This window comes from Chinchilla lanigera, unplaced genomic scaffold, assembly GCF_000276665.1.
Source record: "Chinchilla lanigera isolate Chin_1 unplaced genomic scaffold, ChiLan1.0 scaffold00048, whole genome shotgun sequence".
NCBI classification, from domain to species: Eukaryota; Metazoa; Chordata; class Mammalia; order Rodentia; family Chinchillidae; genus Chinchilla; species Chinchilla lanigera.
The window spans coordinates 3,961,876-3,982,440 of NW_004955449.1; the positions used below are offsets into that span (position 1 = coordinate 3,961,876).

General features: G+C 41.7%; 1 protein-coding gene across 1 annotated transcript in view; it reads right to left on the bottom strand.

Moving 5' to 3' along the window:
• Positions 1-2,130: 2,130 nt before the first annotated feature.
• Gad1 (glutamate decarboxylase 1 (brain, 67kDa)) overlaps positions 2,131-20,565 on the bottom strand; it is a 37,845-nt gene continuing 19,410 nt past the window's right edge. Inside the window, exons 7-17 of the mRNA XM_005393242.2 lie at positions 15,462-15,574; positions 14,213-14,328; positions 14,049-14,128; positions 13,771-13,825; positions 12,392-12,508; positions 11,189-11,253; positions 8,727-8,805; positions 7,600-7,749; positions 5,428-5,535; positions 4,039-4,128; positions 2,131-3,532 (exon numbers count right to left, since the gene is read on the bottom strand). Coding sequence (XP_005393299.1) covers positions 3,359-3,532; positions 4,039-4,128; positions 5,428-5,535; positions 7,600-7,749; positions 8,727-8,805; positions 11,189-11,253; positions 12,392-12,508; positions 13,771-13,825; positions 14,049-14,128; positions 14,213-14,328; positions 15,462-15,574 — 1,147 coding nt within the window. The 3' untranslated portion in view covers positions 2,131-3,358. The remainder of the gene's footprint in view (positions 3,533-4,038; positions 4,129-5,427; positions 5,536-7,599; positions 7,750-8,726; positions 8,806-11,188; positions 11,254-12,391; positions 12,509-13,770; positions 13,826-14,048; positions 14,129-14,212; positions 14,329-15,461; positions 15,575-20,565) is intronic.

Genomic DNA, 20,565 nt, shown 5'->3' on the forward strand with positions numbered 1-20,565 from the left:
TCTTATATATATTTTAAAAATTCCTCTTTAATCCACCAGACTGATTTTAAATAATCCAAGAGCACTGCCTGAAGAAGCAGCAATACCAACATAAGATCTGGACAGAGCAGACTGCCAAGGTCTCAGGGTAAAGGATTTGTGTTCTAAGGGGTAACAGAGGTGAGATTGCTGACTGTGTGAGGATGTGGGCGGACCTCAAGAGAATCCCCCCAAAGTGTTTCATGAAAAAGCAAGTTAAAATCATAAGATACCACTTACAGAGTGGCTAAATGTTTTTTAAAAGTTGATAGTACCAAATGCTACCAAGAACATGGATCAACTTAATTTTATTAATAAGAATGACAAAAAGTAGTGCAACCACTATGGAAAATTGTTTAGCAGTGTTTTATAATGTTGAATATACTCTTACCATATAATCCAGGAATACTACACCTTGGCATTTATGTAAGTTAAATGAAACCTATGCTCACACAAAGATCCACATATTAATATTTATAGTAGCTTTAAGTGGCCTAAATCAGAAACAGCCCAAATTTCCCTTTATTAGGGAAGGGAAAAAGAACTGTGGTATAGGGCTGGGGACATAGCTCAGTGGCACAGTGCCTGCCTGGCAAGTGCAAGGTCCTGAGTTTGATTCCCAGTACAAAAAAAAAAAAAAAGAACTGTGCTATGGCTGTACAAATGGAATACTATGTAGTAATGAGAAAATGAACACTGTTATAAAGACATAGATAAATTTCACATGCATTATGTTAATGAAAGAACAGACTCAAATGGCCATGTATGATTCCATTTAGATGACGAGGAAGGTAAAAGTCAAAGAGCAGAAAACAGAAGTTGCCAGGAATCGGGGAAGGGGAGACATTGAGTACAAATGATCCTATGGGAATTTATTTAGGTGATGGAACTGTTCTATGTTTTGGCCATGGTTGCAGTCAGTCACATGACTAAATGGGTTTGCCAAAATTCCAGAAAACTACATAACACACACATAAAGAGTGAATTTTCCTTAATTAAAAAAAAAAAAAAAAACTTCATCCCTTCTAAATTATTGTCCCGCTTAAAAACAATCTCCTATGCTAAGGGCCCAGATGCCAAATGGCAATTTAACAGCTGTATAAAACTGTGCCTTTGTTACTTTAACACTTTCTGGGCCTGACCCCACATGAGCAAATACAGTTGCTAGAGAGAGGAGCTGGAAGAGTGGAAGAAGGAAGTGATCCCAGACAACTATGAGCCGCTCCCTATCACTCTAGCCTACCCCAACAGACCAGGGAGGAGAGGAGTGCCCTACTGTCTAACCATTGCAAGCCTTGCTTATTACACTGAGCTTGGCCTTCAATTGTTAAAATGACACTCTTGTGCCTGAGAGTCCAGAAAACCTGTAAGATTGTCCTGAATTCAAATAAGGGCATGGGGGAAAAAAATCAGCATCTAGGATGGATTTGAAGAGAAAGAATACAGTGGCTTCATGGTCACTCTTTATGGAATCCAGTTTGTTGAGTTCTATAGTTAAACATGAAATCAGCATTAGGAAGGACTCTGCGCTAATCCTTACATGTGCTAATAGCAAACTCATATGGCAAATGAATGAGATAGATGGTATTCATTATACCTTAATAGGATAGCATAGAAACTGAGCCCTATTTCCTAATGAGCCAGCACTAAACATATATTTCTGAAGGAAATGAATTGAGACCACTGGATAAGATATACAGGAAGAAGGCATAACAGATCTGTGATCTTACAGGCATTCAAATACCATGATGCCAAATGATATGAGATCCTCACTAGAAGGACTATTTGTCTACTGTGTGTACTACTGTAACCTCAGTGCCTGATACAGAGGAAGAAAATACCCGAGTGAATGGGTGAAGCTCTAAGATGAAAACAGGAAAATGGGAAGAAGGATGGTCTCTTCTTCCTCAAGGCATGAATAGTCAATTTTATTCAACCAATTTTATTTAAGGATTTTATAGGCAAGGGGCTCAGGGGCCTATGACAGTGGGTTAGGTGTCACTTCACTAAAGATACATCATTGAATGTCAGTTCGTGGACAATGAATTGGCTGTGGGTGACCCGACTAACCACAACTGGAAATTTCTATAAGAAGCACAGACTAGAAGAACATTTTGTTCAAATTCTCCATGGAGAATATATTTATTTATATTTTTCTTGCATACTCTAAAACGCACAGTGTGGATTTCGTTTCCTTGAAAAACAGTTGTGAGACTAGTCGATTTATCAGAGATCTTCAGAAACATTGCCTTAGGTTTCAGCTAAGCGAGTCACAGAGATTGGTCATGAACAACTACAAAATTACAGGAGATCTAGTTATTATCCAACAGTTACTAGAAAAGCATTGAGAACACCAGACACACAGCCAGACAGGGTAAGAGAAGAGCAGATGCTACCGAAGTAAGAGAATTTCCATATACACGACTCAATGTACAGCGTTAGACAGTACACTTATGCTTAAATCATTATTTTAAGGGCACTCTAATATAAATATGTCTCACTAATTTTAATCTTTTCTCTTTGGCTCACAAATGCACGAAAATACCATAAACAGTATTCAGAACTTATTTCATTAATATATAAATAAGATACATTACAAATGAGAAGAAAATACAAGATGCCTCTTTTTAATGTGGTAAATCTCTGAATATAAATCAGCAAATATTTCATTGACCTACAGTTAAACAGTCTTGAAATCATTACACATCTCCCCCTATCCAGGTCAGACAACAGTAATGTACACCATCTACACAAAGTAATCTCTGAAAGTACAATAATGGTACACCAGTAAGAATGACTCTGTTATTGTTTTCCCCTAACAGGGGACCAATAGGGAGGGCATGGCTGTCGTCACCTAGTAGTGCTTTTTCACATCTATCATGCTTCAGGTGGGAGAAACACTGGCAAAGAGGTCAACTCCCACCGACAGTGTCACCTTTGGTGCCTAGGACACAGCATTCTGGAGACCATCTTCCTTGTGGTTGTTGGGTGAGCTGGTTTGCAGCATGTTTAGCCCCTCAGTGACTGCTGAAAGTAAAGTGAATTCTCTTGGGGCGGGAGACATGCTGAGATCTAGTACTAAGCCACACTCACTATACATATATATATATAGAGAGAGGTATATATAACTGTACATATATACTGTGTCCCTAATGTGCAACTTTTTAAAAAGAACAGTATTTCCTGCTAACAAACAAGCTTAATAAGGTTGAAACAAGTATTCTTCAGGGTATTATATTTTCCTTCAATGAAGTGGCCTATGTGTTTCAGTAACTTAGGTTTGTTCTAGAGTGCCAAGGGGAAAGGGCATTCCTATAAACTCCTGTTTGGCAAAGAGCAACTACAGATCCTGGCCCAGTCTTTCTATCTCTTCAATGAGGAAGTCGATGTCAGACTGGGTGGCAGCAGGGTTTGAGATGACCATCCGGAAGAAGTTGGCCTTGTCCCCCTGAGGCTGGTAGCCAACCATGGTTGTGCCTGACTCCATCATGAGGGCTTTGATCTTTGGGGCCACCTGGTAATGCAAAACAAAACTCAAAGTGGATATTAACACACACACCCTTTTTAACAGTTCAACTCAACTTGCTTTTTACTATTTGTGCTTATACCAACATGCAAGCCACCCCCCAAAAGCCAAAACTATATCTAGCTGTCTTCATTTGTTCAACGGTTGGATGAATGAAATGTTACATAAATTAAACACAATATCAACAACCCTAAATATTATATAAACTAGATATAGAAATCAGTTCAAATGCATCAGCAATAGAGTAGACTTGAACTTAATAAAAACATATTATAGCAGATACAGTTTAATGTAAAATGCTCCCAGGAACATGTACATCATTCACTTGCTTTGCATGGAGCCCCCATAATAAAGAGGTCTGACCAATTGCAAGGGAACAACACACCCCCAAGAAAAATGTAATTCAAGGTGGCTCCCCCACATACCATTACTGGCACCTTAAGACATTATTTTTTATTTCTCCCTCACTGCGTGAGACAAAAGCAAACCCATACCCTGTGCAGTTTTTCCCGTCGCTCAAGGCTGTCTGGAACACCTCGGAGGCTTTGTGGAATATACCAGAAACAGACGTTTGTGTGCTCAGGCTGCAGAGATTTTAGCAAAGAAACCCACAAACCAAGTTATGGTAACTTAAGATAAGACTTCCAAAACCCGTCAGCATGCGCCCTTCGGGGAAGTTTCTCAGACTGAAAAAGAGCCCCGAATGCCTAGAAGGCAGTGTTGTATCTACGTACACTAGGAAGAAAAACGCCCGCGTTATCCAATCATATCTGGCAAGATAGCAATTCCCACAAGCAGTTTTCTTGTTAACTACAGTCACCACCTTTAAACACTGAAATGTTAAAAATTATATTTAGATAATTGGAAAAAAGGCATTATTTATCTTGCCCTTTGTAGTGGCGCACATATAGAAAATTCCCAAGATAATTTTATTGACACTGAATTATTGCATTGTTGATGTGGTTTTTCAATTTCCTGCCTAGTTGCTGTTTGCCAGCACTGTGCCTGCCTCTAACTGCCTTGTTAGAAGTTGAATTTTTTTTCATCTGCTGGTAGAATGTTTAAGATAGTGTGAAGAATCAGAGTAAAGTCCCATAGGTGAGATGGATGAACAGCAGACCAGTGACGTTAATGCTCAGAGCTTTTGTGCACTCATGTGGTGACTCCTGGGTGTTTTCCTAATAGTTTAGGCTGCCTGAGAGACAAATGCCAAATGTAGATGCTGTTACCTTATACTGGATTTTAAGTGGTTACATTACACTGAATTATGAGCGGATTTTCTTTTATTGGCACTGACTCTGATTCCATCTGTCTTTATTCAACTGGGAGCACCATCAGGGCAGAGATAGTATGTGTTTTGGGCAATACTACATAAGCCAGCCCCTGGCACGGAGTCTGGCGCATGGCAGACAGTAAACACCGTTGTGACAAATACTTTACTGTGCAATTGGGGTGTGAATTCAGGTCAGAGACCATGTTATTCGGCTTTTCTCATAATCTCTATAGAGCAGAACCTCATTTTAAAGCCAGTCTTGGGAGGTAAGAACGTAACCATCCTTTAGGCTTCTTGGAACTGAGAATCATTTTATCATGGAGGTCAACTCAAGACAAACCCAAGAATGATGAAGGATTTGGATCTGCCATGGCAAGACCTCTAGTCTGCAAAGGGCTAGCTCGGAGCTGCATGATTTTAGAAGAGCTGAAGGGAAAAGTCATCCCAATCTCTCGGAGGAGAGTTCACAAACATGGCAAGCATTAAATGAAGAGTATGTAAAAATAAAAATCCAGAAGGAGCTTATGACAGTGTGGAAAACGTGGCTTCAAGAGATCCTCTCATAGTTTTTCTGGAAGTGCTATGTATCTGGCCCATGGTGACAACCTACCTCACCATCAAAAACCATCTCAAATTCTTCTCTGTTTTTAATCTTGGCATAGAGGTACTCAGCCAGTTCTAGGCATTTGTTAATCTGATTTTCAAATCCCACGGTGCCCTGTTTGAAAGAGAAAAGGTGACAGTCAGGTGTGTTTCCCTGCGATGGGCCTTTGGGAAGGCTATGCTGTCCTATGTCTAGGAGAATGTAGGAAAGACTGTTCATGGAGATAAGAAGAACCATGTACTTGAATATGTGCACCTTCTTAGCTCTACAGCAATAAAATGAAGCGTCCTATCTTCTCTTTTGAGGGTGCTCCATTCTCTGGACAATTGCTCTCGATAGAGCTTTTAGCTTTCTGCTTGTTATGCACAGCCTGGACTCAAAGCCCATTTCTGGCTTGCTTTAGGATAGTGCTACTCACAGTATCACATCTGGACAGAGGCCAGTCCACAAACTACAACTGATTTGGGATGACATGAGGATAGAAATTGAGATTAGGCATTAAGAAACTTTTAAAGCAATTTGACAGAGTAATTTTAGGTCTATTGACTCTAATTTTTAAAAAGCAGCTTGTACTTTGTAAGTTTCAGCTTTCATTTTTCTAGCAATTCATTTTTATTATATTGGTCCACATAGGTTGGGAGAACAAGCAATTGTTTCTTTATTACAGAAACTTCGAAAGACTGCCTTTGAACCTATTTTTTCCAGCAGTAAGTCCCGGCCAAGCACGCCACACAAGCTCAGAGGCAGGCTACCTTCCACATAACCCAGTATTATTCCTTTCCTGTGACAGGCAAGCAGGCAGATGGGGAAGCCACTGGTCTCATATCCCCTGAGATTGTACTAGCTCCAACTATTGACAGACTACTTGAGCGTGAGTTTCAAAAGCCAGGTTGGCTGATTACTAACAACATCATGAGGGTTGTTGAGTGGGTTGGTGTTAACAAGGAGAGCAGATGCACAAGGCTGGCTTGTGGATGGCTAATGGGCCTGGGCAGAGTCCAACACTGGGAAAGCGTGAGCCTCCCCAAGTGGCATCCCTGCTGAGTGTCCACTGGGGACAAAGCCTGTGCCAGGATCCCAGCTCTGCAGCCAGTGCACTCTGGGCCAAATCCCCTGAAGACAGTTCAAGAGGCTACTGTTAGGCAAAATGAAAACACAGATTACTGTGACAGGCCATGTGGTCATTACAGTATTTCCAAATTATAGGTGCCTCCTCTTATTGCTTATACGCTTGAAAGATCTGTGATTACTCTGTGAAAGAAATCAAACTCTGACTCTTTCTATATTAAGACAAATGACTTAATGAGGAAAAAACTAATGACCTGCCAAAGATTTCATACAGAAGAAATGCTTCACTAGACATTTTGCTGAAAAACCTGGTTGTTTTGGTATTAGGTGGTCCCATTCTTAAACACAGAAATTATTGAAATGAGTCTCTAGTAGGTAAATAAAAGCGATGTGATGTAAAGCTGTAAAATAAAAATAAAAAAAAGTCTTTACTTGAGTGTATAAAAACTTTTGAAACAGCCGAGTGGTGATCTTCTCCCTTATTTATATTTTGGGAGAAATTCCAATAGTTTTTTTTTTTTCCTATATACAGAACTATAACTGAAGAGGTTAATGACTGCCAACATAGCATGCTTCAGTCTGGCAATAGGATTTCTTAAAGTACACAGTTTCCAGTCCCCTGCACCACCAAAGAAAATTTCTTTAAATGCAATTTCCAGAATACTGTATAAAGTACAAATAATGGGGAAGCCACCATTTAAATAGAACTTAAAATTGTCATATATATTCCATGATGAGAAGCCTCATAAAGTAATTCGGGATTCTGCAGAGTGATGCAGTAGTGTTTATCTTTTATCTCTTTCTTTATATCTACACCAAATAATTTTAGCACCCCTAAAGATTGCTGTAGAAATTCCTTCACTGGCATAATTTTTAGTTGTTACAGGAGAAAGTCGTAAGAGAGTTTCACAATAATTCAAACCGAGGAGACTGAACTGAAGGAGACTGTGACATAAGATAGTTATTTCATTCACAAAGCAAATAGAGTGAGCTCAATTATCTAGATACTGATTAGACTCATAATTACATCATCTGTGACACAGCCTCTCTTTCACCAGCCAGTCTGCATACTATACTCCTGCTCTATTTCTCGGATTTCCCCTTTCATACCTTTGCTTTCCACATCAGCCAGAACTTGAAGATGTCCACATGGCGGCCACACTGAATTGCCTTGTCGCCAGTATCGTAGGAGACATCATACTGCTTGTCTGGCTGGAAGAGGTACCCGGCACACATCTGGTTGCATCCTTGGAGTATCCCCTATGTGGGAATCAAGATGTGGACATCTGTATTCAGGGATCAGAGACACAGCTAGAAAGAGGGTCTGGGGTCACATGCGGCCTTTCTTCTGGTGGCTTTCAGAGTCCTCAGTTTTGTCCTGATGCTCTTCTCTAAAATCGCCCTTGGAAAAAAACTTTTCCCCTTTATTCTCTGTCACTCTGCCTAGGATGCCTACAACAAGGGCCCCCTCTCCCTCCAAGGACATTTGGAAAAGTGTGGGCGTTGGCTGGGAAGCACTATGGCACTGAGTGGGTAGGGGTTTGGAATATAAACCTCCTAACTGGGCGGGATTTTCTCATGCTGTGGAGAATTTGCTCATCCAAAAGCCTCCCCCAGCCCCCACCAGTCTTCCAACCTTTGCAAGGTCGCTGATGAAGTTAAGGGAGGCTCTACATACAAGTGAAAGAAAGAGCCCGAGTGGGTTCCTGCTCCTATGGGCTGGGGGCAGACATGGGGGTGCTCAGCGTGCTGCAGCTTATGAAGCAACAATGCACCGAAGAGCAGGATCCCACTGCTAGGTGCACAAAGAAGGGAATACGGCTGTCACTCATGTACAGGAGCTTTCCATCCACGTTCCCCATTGTCCTCAGCAGGTATTTGTAGTTCTTATTTTGTCTAATTTATTTCAGCTCCTGCAACCATGGATTCACACCAAGAATTCAAAGTACATTCCAGTGAGCACTTTGTTCTCAATGAGGACAAAATCGATTGGGTGTCTCCCCTAATCCTTCACATGTTTGTGTACACAAAGGAATAAGCAATTAAACAGTGATTCTGTCACTTTCCGGGCTCTGAGCACTGTATGAAGAAGGAGGTGACAGCCACAGCCAAGAGGGCAATGAGGGTCAGTTATGAGGACCGGGAAGGACAGCATGACCATGTCAGGCGGGGCTGCCACAGGCAAGGCTGTGAAAAGCCTCCGGGCAGGCCGTCTGCCCATTGGAGGGGGTACAGACCTTTTCCTTGACGAGAATCGCCGAGCACTGGAGCAGCACGCCCATCATCTTGTGCGGGTTCCAGGTGACTGAGTTGGCTCTGAAAGAAGCACATGATGCTCTGAGGACAAAGTGCTGGAGTGAGAGAGGCAACTGTGCTGTCAAAGCAGACGTCACCCATCTCCACTCAAGTCACAAATGGTTTCTGTGCTCTTCTCCTAAACTGACTAATCAAGTAGGAAACATTTTTTGCAGGCAGTCCTGGAGCATTACACTGCAGATGGCATCTTCTGTGTAACTGCTATCAATGATTGCTGCTGTTTTTAAAGAGCTCATCATGTGTCCTGTTGTTCTAAGAGCTTTAGGTAGGTATCACTATGGTGCTGTGGTTAACAACTCAGGCTTTGGAGCCAGGCTATCCAAGTCTGAATTTTCGCTCTGACATTTGCTAGGTGGGCCATCTTACAACTTTTCTGTGCCTCAGGGTTTCCATCTGTAAAATGGGATGCCTGTCTCACAGAATTGAAGGATGAAAATGAGTTAATAAATACAAAATGCTTATAGTACTGTCTGGAATACATAATTCTCACAATATATAATTCCCCACAATCCCCTGATATAGATACTACGACTCTATGTAGGCAAACAAGCTGACGTACAAATATGTTAAATATATAAAGTCACACTACCAGTCTAGGGAGTCTGATTGCAGAGCAGACTTTGGATTTCTTTCTTTCTATTCTTATTTATAAAATGGGCTGATGAGGTACACCTAGGTACTTATGGGTAGAACAAAGAATGACACCTGACAGCAAGAATCCACTGGAATATTTTAGACTTTAACTACTTAGCAATGTTGTTTAAATGCTAAACAAGCATGGTTTTGCCAGTTTGGGATGCAATGCTAGCTTAACCAGCATGGTCTCCAAGCAACCACATCACTCTGTCAGACACAATTAGATGGTTAAGGAGCACACTAGGACATCACAGAAACAACTGAGTATAATGTCTGATGATTGCAACTTCGGTAACTTACTTCAGTGGGTTACAGAGACCTTCCTGATGGCCCACAGCTGGACTCTGTGTTTCAATACCTGTGAAGAGTGTTTCCCCTGACATCGCAAATGCCTCCGAATTATACTGCCTCCACTCTCCTAGCGTTAAAAATTGAGAATTTTTAACGTCTTTGTCTGATTTAGGTCCTTTAGAGGGGAACTCAGTTAGTACATATGTGTACTGCAATTCAAGGACAAAGGAGAAAGGTCTGAAGTATTTTCCCCTAAGTATGTAAGCAGGAAAACCTGATGATGAGACCTGTGAAATGTCCCAAAGAGTTAACTGATTTCATGAAAAAGTGCTGATCTCATGAGAAAGCATGTGTGTCAAGCCATAGTTGGAAGGTAGTGAATTCAATCAATTTTCCCATTGCTATCATTCTATGAAGCCATTACAAATATATCTAGATCTCACAGACTATCTTAATGTCTAAAAGGTCTGAAATAATGATTCTGTGCTGTTACAAATAGAAAGGGAAAGACATGATATAGACTCAGTTTAGAAGACACATATGCTTTAAAATGTTAAAAAAGAAAGTCTAGCATGCAGAAAGTTTTAAGTTTTCCTAGATTCAAGGATGAAAAATGAACACTGCCAGAGAAATCTATAGTTACTGTATTATCTTCATCTACACTTACTGTATTATCCTCCAAGTTATAGGGTCATATAATTATGCTTCAAAGAATCAGTCTCTTTCACCCTGACCCTGGCCTTCCAAAATTGACACAGAAGGGAGGAGGCATGGCAGCAGCAATAAAATCCAGAGACCCTACTGTGAGAGATGTCACTGGTGGGCTTTTGTGGTTCCTGCTCCCCATCAATTTCTCCAATCTTAGTCTGCTCCTACCCCTCCCACATTGCTTAGCCCTTCTAGTGTCTTTGATGGTCCTCCAGCTTGCTACAAGTGTTCTCATCTCAGGACCTTTGCACATGCTATTCCTGCTGCCTGGTATATCCTTTCCCAAGTCCTGGCTTCTTGCCTGTATCCCAGTATCTGCTGAGATAAGGGGGAGCTGAGTGTCTTGCTGCTTTCCCAGAGCTCATCGAGCTTACTGAGAAAGAAAAACAAAAAGAATCAGTGGGCTTTCCTGTACCCACGCAAATTATGATTCAGCCTCCAGTTCCCCACGCAGATCAGTCTCTCTTTTCTCCAACCAAGACACTTGCAATTTCACCTACTGTTAATGCCCATAGTGTGGTAAGTACTAGCTTCTGTGTCTTTCTAAACTGTGAACTCACTGAGGCCTTCTTGGATTGGGAAATCAGTCATAAAATAAGTGCTCAGTAAATGCCTGCTGAACTAACATGCACTTAGTCAGACTGATATAAGATGTTGGGAACCAGGGCTGGGGGAGGTGTAGGCTGACATTAGAGCACAGTGTGTGGAATGCTCTGGATGCAGGGAGGCCTAGCGAGCTCGCCCGTACCTTTCTATGCCGCTGAGTTTATGGCGGTGCTTCCTGGACATGAGCAGCCCACCGCCCCAGGCAGCCTGTGAGGACAGAGAAAGGAGAGGGAGAGGAGCAGCGACACTGAAGAATCTAAACCCAGTCAGTCATTCCACACCTCTAGTAAAACATGAGGGAGAAGGGAAAAGGTGAAAAACAAGCTTCTCTGACAACAGGAAACTGTGCTGATTGTCCAGCTAGCTCAGGGCGTTGTGATTATCCGCCATTGTCATTTCTTTGCCAAAAGTTCCTCCGGTATAACGTCAGAATGGTACTCTGAGGGGCAAGATACGAAGGCCCAGAGTACTATGGGGAAGTAGGGCCACCCTGAGCCCTCCAGGGAGCCATGGAGATTCTGGAAGCAACACATAGGCTGGCACACTATCTGCCTCTTCCTACAGTAGAATTCTAACAGCACCCAGGAAACTCAGAAAGCAGCAGTTCCCGGCAGGTCCCAAAAGCTCCAGCAGTAGCATCATGTGTGGGACCATGATGCATGTCTAGTGAATAGCTTGGCATGTTGTATGACACACCATTCTCAGTCATTTGTTCAGCAACAGGACAGATCTCACCAGTGTCCATTATGAGAAGTTAAATCCCCAAGAGAGTGGACAGAGAGAAGGAAAAATATACACCTAGTCACACAAATCGACATGCACCATTTGGATTGCTGGAAAAGTTTAGCATTGTATTTCTTAGCTGAAAATGCCTTCCATATGCTTCCTGATTTTTCCTGCATGTAGCAGATAGGCATTCTTTTCGGAAATGTATCATAGATGCCTGGGCAGCAGGCGGGTAGCTAAATGTTCACATTCATGGCCACTTTTCTATATACTCTATCTTACATTTTTTTTTCCCCCTGAAATGAGCTACATTTTACTTTGTAGCCATTAGTCCAAACAAAGCAAACTGGGAAGCCAGCGGAAACCGTGCTCTAGGGGGAACCACAGAAGACAGAGATTGGCCAGCAAGGAGCTGGATGCATCCCAGAGGGCGAACAGGCCTACAGTAGGTACCAGTCATGAGTGGCTGGCTGGAGGCCGGGGAAGAGCCAGAACTAATATAGTGTACAGAACGGGCCAGCTGGGGTGTTGGGAGCAGCTTGAGGCAAATCATAACGCAGAGCCATTTCTACCTCCCTCCCCCAGTGGACTGGGCTGCTCTGTGAATTATATCACTTACATCGACATGCAGCCAAAGGTTATATTTCTCACAAATATCTGCGATCTCCTGTATTGGATCAAAAGCTCCGTAAACAGTCGTGCCAGCAGTTGCATTGACATAAAGAGGGACAAATCCCTACAAGATGAGAGAGAGAGAGCTGGTTAGTGCTTTCAGACTTTCTCATTTACACGAAGTAGAAGAATTGCAACGGCATTTATTTTAAATAGTGACCCACCCAGCTGGTGCAGTATCAGGTACGATGTCTGGTAGTATTTTTTTCTTGGCTCATTTACTCACTCATTCATTTATTCAACAGATTATTTTTAGTGGCTTTCCTATACCAGGCTCAGTTGTAGGTGCTATAGATACAGGAGTGAGCCTGGCAGATGAAGGATTCTGGCACTGTGGAATTTATGTTCTAGCAGGGGGCAGGGTGACAGGTAATAGAATTAAATAAACAAAAGATACAGTGTGTTTGACAGGGATGAGTTCTATGGCAAAAAATAAAAAAGTAATAGTAAGTGTTTGGAATAAAGAGAAGATATTACTACAAATACTTCACTTCTGAATAGCACCTACCATTGGTCTTTGTAGGTCTGTGCTGTGCTGTGTGTATTGGTGTAATAGTTCAATGGAAGCCTTGCTGGTTTTTTAAAACAGGTCTATACACTGTGAAAGGCAAAACACTAATACACGGTAAAACAGCTAAATTAGAGAAGGAAGTACAAGAAGGAAACCATAACAACAATGTGTTGGCAAATGGCCTGACAGCTACCTGGTAGTGATTTGGGGATACATATGTTCTGTGAAATTTTTGTGTTTAATTAAGTTTGTTGAGGCTGGATTAGCTAAGTACCATGGGTCATCTGCTAGGGCATGGAAGAGCTTTGCTAAACAGAGTACTAAGGTAAAATGGCATTTATTTATTTATTTATTTAGAGACAGAGTCTCGTTGTGTAGGCCAGGCCTTGAACTCTAGGTGATCCTCCTGCCTCAGCCTCCCGAGTGCTGGAATTATAGGCATGTGTTACTACACCTGGCCAAAATAGCATTTATTAAAATAAGGATATGTCTAATAAGGAACAAGCAAGAAGATCAAATATATTCAAGATGCCTATTGATTTATTGAGGAATAGCAACTGATCATTTGCCATGAAGAAGACAAGTGGCTTAACGACTAAGTTTTTCATTTATCCAAAACAAAAATAGATGTTTTATAGACACAGCTTTGAGGTCAAATCATTTCATAGTTAGAAACAATCAAATACCTGAGAATAGAATTTTAGAAGCAATAAAATTATCTCACATTAGCAAAGATTTTTATTATCTAGGCCAGAAAGAAGGTATTTTTAACAATTCATAATCACTGGAGTTTAGATGCACTGTATTGTACATACTTTTTGCTTGGCTTCAAGAATTTTTGCCTCTAAATCAGCTGGGATTATCTTCCCCCTGTAATTATTGTAAAATGAGAGAAATTAAAATGAAGAATCAATGAGATTGCACATGAGAAAAAACTTCAGCCGCAGCAAAAGTAATTTAATCGGATATTTTCAACAGACCATTAGCAGCTTGGCACACTGCACTGAGCCAGTCCTTAAGCACAATAAAACAAATTTAACAGATGAACACATTTAATACATCAAGAACCTAATAGTCACTCTCCCCTGCCTACCTTTCATTGCACTTTATCAGAATCACATTGTCAGTTCCAAAGCCCAGTGCAGCCCCAGCTTTCTTTATGGAATAGTGACTCTGCAACAAACAGACCCTTGAGGTTAACAGTTAGGTAGTCCCTCGGAAACCACCACAACCCCTGAGCAAGAGCCCCCGACTCACGTGTTCTGAGGTGAAGAGGACCAGTTTGGGCACGGCCGCCATGCCCTTTGTCTTAACTTCCGGGAAGTACTTGTAGCGAGCAGCCATGATGCTGTACATGTTGGATATGGCTCCCCCTATCACCAAGCAGACAGAGTTGGAGGGGTTGGGGCTCCTTCATTATTGCTTCTAATAAAAAGGCTGAGCTGCAGTCTCAAGATGAAGCAGGTCAAGAAAGATAATACCCAGACTGGTTTGGCTGGCTTCCCTATGGCCAGGGCTTGCCTCTGGACCCTTTGCTCTGGGAATACAGGTGGTCACACTCACTCCCAAAGCTATGTATGTAGGTAACTTGACTAGAGGTCACTACCCCAGTGCCCCTCCCACTAGCAGGCCAGACGAAAATATAAGAGGAGGAGGAGGCAGTGGCTTCAAAGAGATGGGTGAGTTACAACCTTCCAGCTTCCACTTTCTGTTCAGTCTATTTACTGAACAAAGACGAATCTGTTCCCTCAGTTCAAAATGACAGAGAAAGAGAAAGTAATGGAACCTATAAAAGGAACACAGTGACATTGCTTGGCTATCAGCCTGGGTGCTCTCTTCAAAGAACAGGCCGACTGAGTTATTGAGTCATTGAGGAGAGCTCTAAGTTTCTCTAAATAAAAACAAATGCATGTTTACGGAAATAAAGACAGAAGAACTGAGATAATTAGGTATGTCTAGCCACATAAAATAGCCACTTATGTATCAATTACCTGAGAACGATACAGGCAAATGCATGGTTTGCTTGAACAGCCTGAACAATTGTATTGCTTCTTCTCTCCCCAGTCACACTGACTCTGACACCATCTGCAGCTTCTCCCTACCTCCAAGGATACCTGTGCTTGTTGTACAGATTCTTACTGTATCTCCTTTGAGCTACAGATTCAAAGTAGATAGGTACTCTTTAGGCTGAAGTCAATCAATTCATTGTTAAACTCGATCCACTGAAACCCAGCACATCACACTGATATTGTGTCTTTCTCATGACCTGGACTCAGCTTTTATGAGTTTGTACAGATTTAGCCATAGACTTTGTGGATTACTTCATAGAGAATGTGGGATTTTTGCTAGCCTTCATTCTGACAATGACAGGCAGGCAGAGTGTCAAAAAAATCTTTTAAAGGTCATTATGCTTCCACAAGCTTGTGTTTTATTGAATGTCCCAAGAATCCCGAGGATCCACACTATAAATCTGGAGGACAGTCAGAGGAAGACAAGAGAAACCTACCAGGAGAAAATATCCCATCACCATCTTTACTTGACCATCCAACTATCTCTCTCATCTTCTTAAGTGTTATTTGCTCCATGAGGACAAACACTGGTGCAATTTCATATGTAAACCTAAAAAGGTGGTAAGGGAAAGGATGAAAATAAAGAAGTCAAGTCACTTATTTTGGGAACACATGTGATTGGTTTAGTTCTTGTATTTGGGTTCTAAAATAAGGTGCTCAAAACCACTAAAAAGAGCCAGGCATGGTGGCTCACACCAGTAGTCCCAGCACTCGAGAGGCTGAGACAGGAGGATTGCTGTGAGTTAGAGGCCAGCCTGGGCTATATAGTGAGTTCAAGGCCAGTCTGAACTACATACCGAGACACTGTCTTAAAAAAAACAAAACAAAAAAAGCAACTAAAGCAATTAATTTCTTGGAAATGCATTAAGTTACCAGTCATAAAATGTCAGAACCTAGCCTGGGTTATCAAGAGAAAAATAGATTCTTATCTGTTTAAGGGGTGGTTTACCTAGAGTAACAGAAGGAAAGAGAATGACTTTTCTGGGTCTTTTATCTTTCAAATTGCAGGACAATGTAAATATCGTTTGAAAAAAATGTATTTTAAATTTTACTTACAGTTGGTTTGCAACATTAAAAAAAGACTGCCAGTTTCTCATGTGTAGAATCTATAAAAGCCAGATCCAAAGTCTATCTTTTGAAAACAGTGTAAACATCTGAAAGCTAACTGTGAAGATAATTGGAAATATTGACCCGTGTCTTAAGGATTTCAATATCATTATCTACATAGTTTTTCTACTGATAATCCCCAAGGACAAGTATGTCTCTGTAATATCCTAAAGTCAATATCTGTCAAGAACAATTATAAGCGATGATTTCATAATTATAAATGATAAATAACAAGAAGATGGTCAGCTGGCACACACAGCCAGCTGTGGGCATCAGATCTCCTTCCAGGCTACATTTGTGTCCTAACAAACTGATGTAAAAGTTGCAAGCCATGCTTTTTTTCAATGCCAAGTCACATTATGGTAGAGTAGTCATTGGAACAAGATCATGGTACCAAACAGGGCCTAGGAGAAATCAAGGAAAGTCTAGCCACAGATAGCTAAGTCAGAACAAAAAATATTTACTAAGCTCTGAGGCTTCTTGTCTTTCTCTTTTTGCTTGCACTCCTTAGGCATTAGAGCCTGTTTGCTAGGCTCAGACCATCCTTGCTGAAGAGAGATGCCTAGGCTAACTCAGCCAAGTGATACGGGGAGGGGTTAGCATTGGTGTGTGCATTTGGGCTGAGTGACAAAGTCAAGGACTCATGGCGATTCTTGCTTTTTAGTTATTCAGAAAATCTATTTGCAAGGATGAGAAAGCCATTGTAGGATCCTCAGGATATGTCTGTTGGCAGAAGAATTTTGTTTCCAAAAGAATATGCCCGTTTTCCTTGAGAGGCCCCTGGAAATTTAGGAGGAAGACCCTTGGAAACCATGTGTTCAGTTACCATCACCTCTGGAGGTCACAATCATGCTTTGGTTCTGCTCTGAGCCCCATCACCGTAGCAACCAACACTCATGTCTGATGGCCTGATAAAGGAAGAAGAAGAGAAGGGTTCCTGGTTTAGCCTGTGCTGCTGAGCGGACTAAGAGGCAAACTCATGATGCGCTTCCACCCATCCTTGGACAAATGTACTATCATTGGTTCCACTGATTTTCGGAAATGTTGGAATGGTAAAATTCTTTGTATGGTGAAGACGTACTGGTGGCAGTGTAGGTGCTACAATCTCACAATACCAAATAAGACAGCACTCTGGAGGAAGGCAAGGAACAAATGGAGTTATATACCACAGTGTATATAAGGGGGACTGCATGAAAGTGGAGTTAGAGGCAAGTCTGTGTTAGAGGGCCAGGCAGGAACCACAAAGGGAAGGGAAAAGGTATGGTACCGAGCACAGGGGTCTTGGTGCAACTCCGTGCTTCATGATTAAAATCAATTCAGAACCCAAATTTTCAGGAATTTGTCTTACTACTTAAGGACCCAGAACATGGCCATTATTCTCAGAATCAGCAACAAGAATCCTGAATTCAATTAAGGGACCAACTGATCTCATTTCTTTCTATTTCCTCATCTATGCTAGCTACTTGATTCCTAAACCTTTCCTTTAGTTCTTTTTTTTTTTTTTTTGGTTTTTCTCTGGTTCCGGGAACCGAACTCACGACCTTGCGCTTGCCAGGCAGGCGCTTTGCCGCTGAGCTAAATCCCCAGCCCCATCCTTTCCTTTAGTTCTGTTCAACAAATACTTATTGAATGACTGTTCTCTGCCAGGCAACATCCTGTGTATGGAGGAGACAAAAATGTTATAAGACACTGTTCCCAACCTTGAGATAGCTTACTAGGATGGCTCTAACATCTCATAGTTGATCTCAGCTGCATTCTGACAGTCTCTACCTATGTCTGAAGGACCATTTATTCCACAGCAAACAACAACCTTATCCTGTGAACTAAATCCTGATATTGTGCCTCTCCTAGAAGCTAGAAGATTTGTCCATGGTTGTTTACCCACAGCTAGGGCTGACAAACAGGCCAACATGGTTTTTCCCTGTTCCTGATACTCTTTCTCACCCTGCCTTCCCAGGCTAGGCCATATTTATTACTGGAGTTGGGTGTGTGCCTCCACCCAAAGCCTTCTAGAAGGCCTTGAAGCAGTGGTTCTTGATTCAGTTGGTGTCACAGACCACTTTGAGAATCCTAGGAAAGCTATGGTTGCTATTCCCAGGTGAAAGATTAGGATATACACATTATTTTATGTACAATAAAAGGAAACTTTTTTTACTACCTGGATCCCAGGTTAGGTACTCCTCTAAATGACAGATAAAAGCAGATGAAATCAAGAGATGAAGGGTCAAATGTAGATTCAGAAGAAGCCAAAGGTCAAACGCGGATTCAGATGTGAAAGCCAAGGTACAAGATTACATTTCAGAATCAGAGAACAAGACACTAAATCGGCAAAAGCTTTGGGTTACAGCATAAGAACATAAGATTTGAAGGATTTAAACAGTAAGATGGTGATATTCCTGGAATGATGCTAAAGAATAGGTCTGAACCTTTCTAAATTGAGTAATGAGGTGATCGGCCCTTTTCTGTGTTCCAACTCACCTTCCCAATGGGATTTACTCAGAACTAAGGTAAAGTGTCAGGACACTGTAGCTCCCTGTGGCAGATCTGCTGGTTGCTAACCATATCAGTTTTCTCTGGCTTTATTAAATTTATTAAATTTAGGGATGCAGTTTACCCAGATCAAAGACTATTTTTTCTAGCCTTCTTAGCTGTGGCCATGGGGCTAAATTTTGGGCAAATAATTGCTATGGGAAGTTGTATGTAACTTCTGAGATCTTACAGTAGGGAGTATGCTCCCCATTTTACATGCCCTCCATCCCCCCTTCCTTCCTCCCCTCTTTCCTTCCTCCCCGCTTTCCTTCCTCCCTTGTTCCTTCTTGCCTCTTTCCCTCCACCTCCCTTCCTTCCTTCCCCTCCAGTCCTTCACTTCTTCACTTTTTCCTTCCTGAGTTCTAAAGCACAGAAACGGCTAGCGCTCCAGCAGTCAGAATTCACCATGAGATAACTTTGTGGATGACAGCCACATACCACAATCTGAATCACAAAGGCACACAGAACCTGTGTGCTGGTGACTGTTAAACTGAGGACTTCTTTAATTAGAGAAAGAAATACTCTTTCATGTTGACTTTCTATCTTGACAGTCCTCCTAGACTTCCTCTCCTCACAGATGTGGCGAGGAAGACATCTTCATCTTAAAAGATGATACACTTGGGCAGAGGAGCTTAGAGAAGCTCTGTTGTCCAGAGATGAGGAGAGACAGAAGCAAAAAGGCAAAAGGCTGAAGGGACGGAGTCCTCAATGACAACAGTGACCGTGGGGTGGCTGCCTCTCCTAGGTGTGTGTACGGTGCCTTGTCTACACTTAGGCACTTATGGCTGCAGCCTTTTCCAGCCTTCAGGACCACTCTGTAGGATGAATATTGCCGCCCCCCCATGTTTCTGATGAAGAAACTGAGGTTCAGAGAAATTCTGTGCTTTGCGTTAAGATCTCAGAGTTAGTATGTTTCAGAGCCAGAGTTGTAAGTCTTTTACGTCACAACTGCTTTCCTATGACAGATGAAAACTGCTCCCCTCTAACAGCCTGCTCAGTAGTAATGGTGACTGATAGCTTCCATAGAAAATTTCTCCTGTGTAACTTCTATGAAAATAAAGCGCTAGATGCTTCAAATCATAACCTCATGGCAACGGGCTGCGAATGAGCCTGCCATTAAGATTATGTATTGCAATCAGGTGTTTGAGGGCAGGCTGCTGTTTACACTTGAGCTGTTCGCCCTGCACAGTTGTTCTTGGAGGTTTTGGAAGAAAAGAGCTGTAGATGCCAAGGACAATTACACATTTGCAAAGTTTTCTCTGGATATTTATTGGGTCCTTGCTTAGAAGCACAGACCTCAGAGCTCCGTGCACAAGGAGGTGTAAAAGCATGAACATAAATGTTCTTTGTTTACTAACAGTCAGACACTTACACTTTGCCACTTGAATGAGGACTTTGGGTAGTTCTTTTAAAAATGCTATTCAGAGGAATATAGTAATTATTCTCTATTACCACTGCCCCCTAAACACAATGAGTGCAGGTTAAAAGACAAACAATAACTAAGTGCATATCACTAACTTAATCACATTCTGTTGGAGAAAGATCCTTTTGCCATTCTTTTCTAGACATAGATGCTGCTCCCTGTTGAAGGAATTTTCATAAGGGAGTGAATGCTGCCTAGGCTCTTACAATGCTGCTACATTTCATGATCTTCCAGGCAAACTGGCTTTGAACAATTTCTAGAGAATAGTTATTACTTCTTCAGACAATACCTTGTCTCCAGCACTGACAGAAACTATTTCACTATTTTAAATAACCTTCTCTATTGATCTGTTGGAATCGGATCATATTTTATAAATACCTACTGTTCAGTACAGTGGCAATTACGATGTGTCATTTGGTTGGACTGGCCTTGACCTCAGATGGCTGAGGCACATTTTAGTGTTTCATGGCTGAGCTGAGGTA